At 40.0% G+C, this 11975-nt stretch overlaps 1 protein-coding gene across 3 annotated transcripts in view; it reads left to right on the top strand.

Annotated features, from left to right (window-relative positions):
* The first annotated feature begins 1617 nt into the window (after nt 1-1617).
* The window catches only part of rtkna (rhotekin a), a 67525-nt gene continuing 57167 nt past the window's right edge, over nt 1618-11975 (top strand). For all 3 annotated transcript variants that reach the window (XM_053481181.1, XM_053481184.1, XM_053481185.1), the window contains exon 1: nt 1618-1891. In XM_053481181.1, the coding sequence (XP_053337156.1) occupies nt 1781-1891 (111 nt within the window). In that variant the 5' untranslated portion in view covers nt 1618-1780. The remainder of the gene's footprint in view (nt 1892-11975) is intronic.

Raw genomic sequence — 11975 nt, 5'->3', positions numbered from 1 at the left:
AAAAAAACGTGCTGAAGAGGTTACAGTTTACCAAAGAACACACTGACTGGCCTAAAGAGAAATGTATAATATATGAAATATTTTGTAGACTGATGAAAGCAAGATTGTCCTTTTTGGGTCTAGAGTCCGCAGTTTGTCAGGCGACCCCCAAACACTGAATTCAAGCCACAGTACACAAGGCAGTGAAGCATGGAGGCAAAAGTATCATGATATAGGGATGCTTCTTGTACTATGGTGTTGGGCCTATTTATTACATTTTTCGGAGATCATGCATCAATTTAAGTACATGTACAGGTCATGTTGCCTTATGCCGAAGAGGAAATGCCATGGGTGTTTGAACAAGACAACGACCCCAAACACCAGTAAGTGAGCAGCGTCTTGGTTCCAGACCAACAAGATTGACGTTATGGAGTGGCCAGCCCAATCCCAAGACCCTAATCCAATAGAAAACTTGTGGCCTGACATTAAAAATGCTGCTTCTGAGGCAAAACCAAGAAATGCAGAGGAGTTGTGGCACAATTGTAGTACAATTGTCACAGATGTGAAGCAGTTCTCAGAAACCATGGTTATACAACTAAATATTGGTTCAGAGATGCACAAGAAAGATTAAACTTTAAGCATTTTTGTTTTTTTAGTTTTAAGTTAAAAGTTAAAACAAAGGGTCCAACTACTATGCATCCATTATCTATGAGTCGGCCTACCTAGAGGAGATAGGAAATCTGGAGAAATGGTGCCAGAGGAACAATCTCCTCCTGAACGTCAGCAAGACAAAGGAGCTGATTGTGGACTTTTGTACAAAGCAGGAGAGGAACTACCAGACCCCAGTCATCAACAGCAGCCCAGTGGAGAGAGTGGACAGCTTTCGATATCTCGGTGTTCACATCACACAGGACCTGTCATGGTCCTGTCACATCAATACCGTGGTGAAAAAGGCCCGGCAGCGTCTCTACTACCTCAGACGCTTGAGAGACTTTAGACTGCCCTCCAAGGTGCTAAGGAATTTCTACTCCTGCACCATAGAGAGCGTCCTGACGGGAAACATCACAACCATCGGGCAAAAACTCCATGCACACAGAAACAAGGCAGGAATTGAAAACGTGACCCTGGAGGTGCAAGACCATGGTGATAACCACTACGCCACTGTGATGCTATATATGCAGAATTTATATTTTGCATATGGTATCTCTCTCTGCTTTTCTCTGTCCCTCTCTTGCTGTCTTTCATTTTTCTATATTTTTCCTCTCTTTTTTCTGTTAATCAATTTATGTCTCTGTCTGTCTGTCTGTCTGTCTGTCTTTGTCTCTATCTGACTCATTCTCTCTCGTTTTGTGTCATTCTCTCCCATTCTATGTTTTTCTCAAAAAAGTCATGCACATTAAAAAACAAAGAAAAAATGACTGACAATGGTCTAGAGTAGCGTAAAATTAATATAATCTGTAAAGTGGTAGCTCCACATGGCTTTCAGTCAAGCTGCTTTATTCTAGGTGTCCACCAGGGGTCGCACTTCAATGAGAGCGGAGTGGAAGGCGCGTGCAGGGCGCAGCCTGTCTGTGAGCTCACTGCGCTTCTGTTTGGAGTGTCATCTAATCAGACCCCGCGCGCGCGTGCGATTGAGACGGCGCTCTGAGATTCGGGAAGCGGAGAACCACCTTCGTCATTATTTACACTGATACTTTTCTTTTGAAATTCACCCCTACAAAGTAACACTGTATTTACTCGCGACGCGACGTGACGTTCTGGAAGTTTTTTTTAAAATTATTATTAGTTTGAGACCTTCAGCATGTTTTGCCGAAACCAGTCGAGCAGAGCGACCGTGGCGCGCGGATCCGCTCTGGAGATGGAGCTGCGCAGGGGAAAGTTCAGACAGAGCATTTTCATGGACACACCACAGGTAGGCTTAATCACACACTCCACTGATCAGTGATCACACACTCACAGTCATCAACTAACAGCTCTTATGCCTGAAAATAAGGAAATATTTATTTATTTATTTATTTATTTATATTCGAACCTTGTGTTTAGCAGAAGGTTGTGTGCTTTGGGGTGTGTTTACTTTTGCATAGTGTTTTAAGGAGTTTGTATTTGTCCTCAACAGATCGTTTTAATGGATACATTAAATGGAAACGATGATAACTGTATTTACTTTACATCATTTGTATATCCCTAAATAAGTGCATTAAAATACAAAAACAAACAAATAAACAAGCAAACAAAAGCCTGGATTATTTTTTTAAATGTGCAAAATCTTGAGGATAGTTCTAAAACTTTCCAATAGACTATACAGTATACATAGAGACACAAACTGGTGGCATGGTGGCTTAGTGATTAGCACTGTCACCTCGCGCCTCCAGGGTCAGGGTTCGATTCCCGCCTCGAAATCTGTGTGGATGGAGTTTGCATGTTCAATCCGTCCTTGATGGGTTTCCTTTGACTACTCCGGTTTCCTCCCACAGTCCAAGAACATGCAGGCGTTCCCAAACTGCTAATTGTGTAAGTGTGCATGTGTGTGCTCTGTGATGGATTGGCATCCTGTCCAGACATAGGCCCACCGTGACTCTGTACACAGGTATAGCCTGTAAGCGGTATAGACGATGAGTGAGTCAGTAAGACCCAAACAAACAGAGGATTCTGCAAAGAAGACAGTGACACAGCAGACATTTTATTTAAAATAGAGTTCATATAGTGCAAGATGGTGATCACTTGAGTTTTGTGCACTTTGCATACATTTGTATAAATGTGCACAAATTTATCTTCAGCAATGCACTTTTTCTTTCTCTCTCTCTCTCTCATTCTGTCTCATCTCTTGTCTTCAAGACCAAGACTGCCAAAGCTTAGAAATAAGTCAGAGGAAAAATAATAAGAAGAATAGAAAGATAGATCAAAGCGGCACAGTGGTTTACCGGTTAGCACTGTCGGGGTTCCCGGGTTTAATTCCCAGCCAGGTTCAAGTTTGCATTTTTTCCCCTGTGCTTGGTTGATTTTTTTCTTCAGGTGCTCCAGTTTTCTTTTACAGTCCAAAGACCCTGCAGATTAGACTATGTAGCGTGCCCAAATTGATCGTAAGATATGAATTAGTGTGTTTATATGTGTGTACCCTGCAATGAATTGACACACCATACAGGGTTTACCCCACCTCGTGGCCTAAGTCTTCTGTGGTAGGCTCCAAGCCCCCCCCGCAACCCTGTATACAAGATAAAGTGGTATAGATGATGAGTGAGTAAGTAGATGGATCAAAAAAAGAGGGGAAAAAAATCATATGAAATAGAATGATAATAAATAAATACATTTATAAAAATAAATGGGTACAAACATTTGGGTCTTCAATCAAAGATGAAGTGACACTCATGAGAATTATTGGAAAAAAGAAGTAAAGCAAAAGTAATAATAACAATAATCATAATAATAATCAATAATCTTCTCTCTCTCTGCCATTCTCTCTCTTTATGTTTCACCCTGTCTCATTTAACTTCTATCTGTCTGCACTGTATTTATCTGTCTTATTTTATGTATACATGAAAATTCTGGAGGGTCGGTTCTATATGGTAAGCTGCACATATCTTTAAACACCACAAGTTAGTTTAATAAGACAGCATCTGGTTGTTTTTGGTAACACATGAAGCATGCACTTTTGACATGGCTTATGGTCTAGTGCTCTAGTATGCTAAGTATAATCAAGTGTAATAAATTCCCCCTTCCCATAGCATGCCATATAAACAAATGTTCAGTGCGTAGAGTATTTTTGGCCTGTCTAATGCTAGTTTTATTTGTTTTGCTTTCATTTTAGAAAAAAATAAACTACACTTGAAAGCAAGCCGTGTGTAACCTCTAATTATTTTTAACCAGGCTGCTTTAGGGAAAGATGGAAAGTTTCTTGGACAATAGTAGGTTTCGCTTTCCAGCATATTGCTGTGTGGGTTACAGACTATTATTATTATAATATTGTGGCTGTCAGCCTATTCTGCAGCAGGTTTTTACCTCTAACTATGACAAATATGCAGAAAACCTTCAAGTCATAAATAATAGTTTTGAGGTTTGCTTTGGAGATTAAATGCAGCCGAGCGTCCAGTCGTGCTCAGATTGTAAAAAATCTAATAGGTTTAAGTTGTTATCTCTCGGCTGTGACATTGAACCCGAGGGCCCGTTTACAGTCTTGACTCCCTTTTAAGTTCTCATTCAATATTTATGTGTTCATTCACATGGTTCAGCTTGCTAACAATAACGCGCCCTTATCTAGTAGAGATTGTACCGTATCGGCATTTCCAGATAACTTTTTTTGACGTCATTGTATATTTCCTTACCCATTGGATATCTCGGATGGGATAAAGCCTGCTTGCTCTGTGAAAAGGATCTTTTTACTGGGTGTTTGTGAAACAGAGCTAGGAGTCCATACACTGACTGACCTGACTGAACTTTTACAATGCCTAGGTTTGTGTACCAGGCTCAGATTGCCATGGGAAAGCTAGGTAAGAGCTGAGAGGAAAAAATCCTTCAGCTTGGAAAGAGATAATGGAGCTGCTGGCTGGTCATTAATGATCTTGTTTTGATGGAAGTCGGTTTTGACTTCCTGCAAGCTCTAAATGTGCATGAAGCATATAGAACGGTCTTGTACGCATAAAATAATTGATTATCATGATGCCTTCTGGTTTAAACCTTACGCAAAGGCAAATAGAATAGCAGGCAGATGTTTAAAGAGGTTACTCGACATCTGCAGACCTGATAAAGACGTCTATAGACTGCTGTAATAGTCTAATGTAGACTAATGTATACTAATTTCACCATTTGATCATTACCAAAAAGTTAGACTATTGTTTTAGTTAAAAGTTAACTAAAAAAAGTTAAATCAATATTTATCTAAAGGTAATGTTTTTTAGTAGGAAACTTTAACTCCTAGCTACATCGATGGTTGGACACTTTCCCTGGATATACTCTCCCCACCCCACCCCCCCCTCATGACTGATTAACTTTAGTCCTGAGACTATGTGTAAGACGTCATCTGCTAAGAATGACCATGACTTCAATTAACTCATTCATCCATTTTTTCGCCCACCACGTATGATTCACAAGAGTTTCAGCGTCAGACGTTCCACCCACAGGGTGTGCAGTCTCGCATGTTGCAGTCTGATTGGGTCCACACATGTGGTCTCCAGCGTCTTGCTTTTGATCCTGTGTTTGCACGTCAGGCTCCAGTTTCCAACATCACATTGGGGTGAAGAAGATTCACAGAAATCTTTAAAGGTCCCATGTTTTACCATTTTTTTGTTTTTTTTACAAGTCTTATATAATATAGGTCTTAGTGTGTGGATTGAGATTTGTGGAGCTGAGCAACAAGCTAGGGGAGGATCTCTTCTTATATGAGGTCACATTAGGAAACTGGAATTGTCTCTTTCTGTCAAAGTAGGTGGTTCTCGGCCACATGTATTAATGAAATGCAGTGTAGTTAGAGGTCCGGCTCGCAACATATTTGACAAAGTGACTTTATAATGAGGTGAAGCTGATAAGGAACTTAAATAGACCAACTAATACATTTATGATCAGATAGTTTAAAAAATATTAAATTTACTGGCAATACATATATTTAAGTAGAATTTTTTTCTTTACTTTTTTGCTTCTATATTTCCACTTGCAGACTGCAAGATGGCACTTTGTTTACATTTTGCTTCATGTACATGTCAGACACACAGTGCTGGAGAATTCTGCATTCTGATTGGTCAGTGATAAGGTGTTGTCTCAGGGCTGCTGTAGTAGAAAATTAGTCATTTGTTCAAAGTAAACAGCTTTATATCAACATGCTTGTTTAACAGGGACTTGTACAATAGTCTGTCCGCATATACACATTTTAAAGGTTCAGTATTGTGTCTGTCCATAATACAGCTGAAATACACCTCAGGTAATGCATTATTTTTCTTCCTTGTACTCATTTCTTCACCAAATGCGCCATTTCATTGGAGCCATACCTGCGGGAACAGCAGAGCTGAGCGAGGTTTTTCCTCATATGAGGTCACAATAGGGAAAAAAAATCAAATTGGCTTGTTTAAATCCTGACCAGCAATTTTTTTTCCTCATTTTTTGTTTGTACATGCACACTGGAGACTCATCTAAAAATGAAAAAAAAAAAAAAAAAACAGGTCTCCTTATTGATTTTAAAGAAGAATCCACTGCTTTAAACACATTCAACACGTTGTGATAACGAGTGGCAAGATAGTGGAAGCGGAAGATAAAAAGGACATACCAAGACAAGTTATTTTTATTTTCTAAATGTTAGGGGGTTTATTTTTGCTTGAGGAAGCGGTCCACCAAACTATGCTGGCTGCCTGCTAAAGGACCTTTCTGGCTCAGCCTGAAGGAAGTGGTGGAGGACGTGAGGCTTCTGAGCCTGAGACACACCCATGTGGCTGCGCACTCCCACACCTTCTGCTCCTTTTCTTACAGTCGAGCCGATATGGACACGTACGGTATATAGATGTAAGGCAAGCGTTGTGATGACTGCCAATAAATTGTCTTTAGAAATATTATACACTGGAAGTTACACACACAGACACACACACTCCTCGTATACATGCACATTTTCCTAGAAATTTTTATGTAAGTCTGCGGATTTGTATTGTTTGTCGCTACGGACTGTTTACTGGGGCGTTCTTGCCACTGATGGTTTCTGCAGTGAATTTCCTTTAAGTGTTTCCCCATATTTCCTTTAACCTCTTCAAGGACATTTTGTCTTGGTCCGCTTCAGAGGCGTGTCTTCTGTGGCTTTCACGTCAGCATGTGGAAATGTTTAAGCAGGCCCATAAAATCGCTCACGTTTTCATAAGCGGATATTTTCTCATATTCCCCCTTAATGACGGATATAAACAGAGTGCCAACCCTCAACAGTTCATTGTCTCAAATATCATCACGCTGCAAGCTTATCGCCGTGTCCACTCCTTCTGAAATGACACCAAATGCTCATATCCGTAGGGAAGGTAACCTGAGACATGAATGAGCTTTTTGATGGTAAAGAATGCCACAATGTCCGTCTCGGATCAACCCTGAGGCCGACGCAACAATGAGGAATCACTCAACGCTGGGGCCTGAACAGGACAGCGTGTTTTAGGATTGGGAGTGCATAGTTTGGGATTTAAACAGAAGGAACCACGAATCTCTGGCAGAATGTCCCTGCATGTGAAAACCACACTGGAGGCTAATCGTCTACCCGCGGAGGCCACAGGAGCCCTGCTCTTTTTAGTGCTGTCTTTAGTATGCAGGGCATCGCTCTACCGGGGAGCAGCTGGTCAGCAAAGAGGTGCATTGGGTTTTGTTCACAGAGCGAGAACTGGTGTTAACATGTCAGCGAAAGCTAAGGGTCCAAAGAAAAATCTTGGAAAGCTAATAATAAAAATAGCATCCTGTAATTGTATTAGGAACATAAAAGAACGAAAAAAGACAGGGACTGATTCCAAATTGAATCAGTTAAAATATCTTTGGCAGGTAAACTCTTATGGCTATGGGAAGTTCCAGTAGAGGTTCATGTATGCTTCACTGAAGGGCACCTATTGTGCAAAATTCACTCTATAGTCACATTTAGACATTTTCCAGTGTGTGCATGTACAAATTAAAATGTGAGAAAAATACATTTCCTGCATTTTTGTATTGGCTGAGAGTTAAACAAGCCAGTTAAATTTCCCCCTATTATGGGGCAAACCCTCTCAGCATCTCGGTGCTCGGCTCTACGGCTCTCTCCTGTGGTGTGTCTCAGCAGCAGCTCGTTTACATAGATGCTGAAACTGCGTGTTCTGGGGAGTGAAACTGAGGGGGTTTGAGGTATAAAAAAAATGCAAGTAATTTGAGGGATATTTCTGGGAAAGGACTAAGGCCTTGTTCACACGGGCGTTAACATTTTTCTTGAGAGTTTTCTACATGTAGGAGTCAATAAGAGTGTTCACACAGGCTTTGGTGCGTGCGTTTATCCGGCTGCGCGTTTATACGGCATTAAAAAAAATGTTGCATGCAGCTTTTTCTTGCCGTTCAAAACCCAACGAACGCAAGGAAACCGCTTCTAGTTTGCTTTTTTCACGTTAATTTTACGCTTCGGAGGACCGGATATATCCCATGATCCTACAGGCTATACATAGGGAAATGCGGAAAAGGGCAAAATAATAAAAAAAAAAATTTGAAAAAATTACGCGGAAATTTTCACATTTCTTCATAAACCAATCAAGCGCCACTACAAAACGCAACATAAACGCCTAGAACGTTTAGAGCAAGTTCGTTTATCCAAAACCTTAACGCCCGTGTGAACAAGGCCTAAGACCTGGAGACCAGGGCTAGCCCAATGGTTAATGCATTGGACTACAGTTCGAAAGGTCCCAAGTTTAAATCCAATAACCAACAAGTTGTCCCTGTGGGCCCTTAACCCTCAAATGCTCAGATGTATAATGAGATAAAAATGTAAGTTGGTCTGGATAAGGGCGTCTGCCAAATGCCCAAATGTCAACAATAAGTAAAAAAGAACTTAGTTGACTTGTTAAAGGTTTAGGAATATATGGGACCTTTAAATGTAAAATTTCTATCAGGGGATTTGAAACAGGAGAGCCCATGATGTAGCTGTTTTTTTTCCCCCCATCATCATACCTTGTGTATATTAAGTAAATAATAGCCACCTAAAATATTTACATTTACATCATTTTGCAGACACCCTTATCCAGATTGACTGGATAAATTTTATTTCATTATACAGTACATCTATTGCAGTTGAGGGTTATGGTGGTAGCTTGGTTGTGGGGTTTGAACCTAGGACGTTCCGGTCAGCAGTCCAATGCCTTGACCACTAAGCTACCCCTATTTAAAAGCACATTTAAAGGCAAAAGTTTTGGTTATTAAAAACATATATATATGAAAATGAAGAATCTATGCTTTAGGTGCATGTGATAACTGAGGATGGTCCGAGTTAAAAACCATGGAGATTACTTTGGATTGCATTTGGTACTAAGAGTTTTTGCTGTCAAGGCTTATGACTACATTTACTCTTATAGTTCTAGGACTATAAATGTCATGAGCAGATTCGTACCCATGTCTGCATCAGTGAACAGTTAGCAACCATAACAAAGTGCCCCATGTTAACACAACTACTGTTATACAATATACCATCTAGTACATAGTTAGAGAAGAGATTTATTTACATCCACACTATCCAGTAACACTGAAATAAGAATAGGTTCTCTTTTGAGCCTGGTTCCTATTAAGGTTTCTTCCTCATGAGAGAAGCGTTTCCCTGCCACTGTCGCCTCCGGCTTGCTTATTAGGGACAAATTGATGACGCTATAAATGTATTAAAAAAAACAAATTTACCTTTATATCTGACTTTAAGGAAAGCTAGACCGTATGCGAGGTTTGCATTGGAGCGAAAAAGTTACTGCATAACGTGTTTACATGAAAAAGTGCTGTAACATGTTTACGGTATTGTTTCCTGTATCTTGGTTAGCGCCATCGTGGTTTAAAATGAGTAATTTGTTTATGTTTTGGGTAACCGAGCCAAATACAAAGTAGTCATTAGGATATAATGCAAGCAGATACAAGCAAAGTAATAAGGTGTGGGATTGGTTATTGTGGGATTAATTTAGTTTTTTAAAAAACTCCTCCTGTTCTACTGTATAATAAAGGATGGTGTCTTCTGTTCTGTGTACTGCTGCAGCGCTGTAAATAAATCCAACATTAGTTAGCCATTCATCATAATGTCACAGATGCTATTTGAATTGACCTCGCATTTCCATAGAACACAAGGACATCAGGATGTGAATCACAGCTTTATCTTTTCTTATCTGAACAGCGCACAGCCAATAGGTGTGATTCTGCCTGGAGGCCAATTGCAGCTGGTTCTTTGCAGATTTTACTGCAACTAATGTTTGCTAGTCTTTTTCATGGGAAAGTCATTCGGAGAAGCCAATCTATGGTTTTATGCCAAAACCCAAATGTAAACCGACAGCTTTAGTGGGTATTTTTTTAGGAGGGGAAGCACATTCTTCTTTTGAAATAACTGCATTGATTCATGGGTCATTTTCTCTCAGCCCCGAATAAACAGCATAAATAGAGAGGTTCTCCTGATCTCCTAAATCTGATCTGATGCCACAACTTCCCACTTCCTCGTTTCTATAACGACTACATGTTATCATGTACCTGCAAGCATTGTTTAAAGTGTCACAAGAAAACAATGCAAATATAGTCATCTGTTAAGCTCTGCAGCTATTAATATGTTCTGCAACACCAACACACACATTCACTAATCTATGGTTCAGGGCTTTGTCTGGTAGACTGTGTGTAGTCCTGATCTGGCTCAAATGAAAAGGAAGTTATGGTCATATTATGGAAAAAAACAGAATGTAAGCAAGGAAATATATATATATATAATAACAGGTCAACAGTTTTTCATTTATGCTCTTTTTTTAATGTTTGATATATATAAAATCATTGTCTATATTGCTTTCTTCTGTATTCAGGGTCACGGGGGGCCTAGAGCCTATCCCAGGAGACCGTGTAAACCCTGGACTAGGTGCCAGTGTATCACAGGGCACACACACACATACACACACTATAGGCAATTTGGGAATGGCAATTAGCCTAATCCCCATCTTTTTGGACTGTTGGAGGAAACCGGAGAGAAAAAAAAAACGGAGTATCCGGAGGTAACCCACCAAGCACGAAGAGAACATGCAAACTCCATGCACAGTGTTGAAACTGCCGGGAATCGAACCTGGACCCTGGAGGTGCACGGCGACAGTGCTAACCACTACACCACCAAGCTTCTATATATATATATATTCTATATATATACACCATTCTGTGTATATATATATACATATATATATATATATATATAAAAGCTTGGTGGTATATATATATATATATATATTTATTTGTGCATCATTCTGTAATAATTTTTTTTTGTGCATCATTCTGTGGTTATTTGAATCTCTATAATCTTCGGCTCTTCATTCTCAACAACTGAGCTTTAACATCAACAAGGCAAGTTCTGCTTAGACACTGGATATTTTTTTTTTTGCACCATTCTGTGTAAACACTATAGACCAATGGTTTTCATCTCTCCTCTTGGAGGATCTCTTGTCCTTGCTTGCCTTTTCCGACACCCGCTGTAGTTCAGAAAAGGCTGTTAATTCGCTGTTTTGTTAAACAAATGTGAGTTGGAAGCTGAGAAGCCCCTACAATGTGCAGAGCAGAGTATCCTCCAAGAAGAAAGATCCTCTTTTGACGTACTCAGACCAGGTCTCCTGGAGTCAACAAAGCCACATGAGATCATATTAGATCCCTAGTCTGTTTTTTGATGTTACCCTTAAAGTTTTTGAATTGTTGCATTGGGCGGTTACCACATCATTGGCTGATTAAAAATCAAAATGAAGTTATTTAATTCCTAAAATATACTGCTTATCCTGTATAGTCATGACACCCCTGCAGCCTATTCCAGAAAACTTTGAGCAAAGGCATTGTTCACTCTGAATGGTGTGCCAAGCCATTGCAGGGCAAAAGCGCACACACTTGTAAATTTCTTTTGCAATTTTATAATACCAGTCAACCTATACCTATCTTAGGACTGTGGGAGGAATTGGGAATACTCAGAGATGAGGTTTGACCCCCGACCCTGGAGGTAACCACTAAGCTGCCAGAGCTGTTTATGTTAATATTAGTGGCTAAAGTATTATTTAGGAGTCTCTGTAAACAGCCATTGCTTGCATGCCATTGCCTGAAGCAGGAAGTGATTTGTGTGCTCTGAGTTCTTTCCCTAACGGGACATGCTTAATCTTGTGTCCCGATCTAACATGTGTTCTTTTATGGTCTATTTCACAGTCCTGGTATTGTTGTTGGTTTGCTGGTGTGATATGTCCAGTAAAGTGTGACTGACTGGACTTGCTTTAAGAGTACACATTAGATGAGGGAATCAGACCTTCCTGGTTTAGATACAGTACGGAAGCTGCCCAGTTAAACATTCT

This window comes from Clarias gariepinus, chromosome 21, assembly GCF_024256425.1.
Source record: "Clarias gariepinus isolate MV-2021 ecotype Netherlands chromosome 21, CGAR_prim_01v2, whole genome shotgun sequence".
Taxonomy (NCBI): Eukaryota; Metazoa; Chordata; class Actinopteri; order Siluriformes; family Clariidae; genus Clarias; species Clarias gariepinus.
Note: the sequence above shows the minus strand (reverse complement) of the source record. Positions and strands in the feature narration are given on the sequence as shown.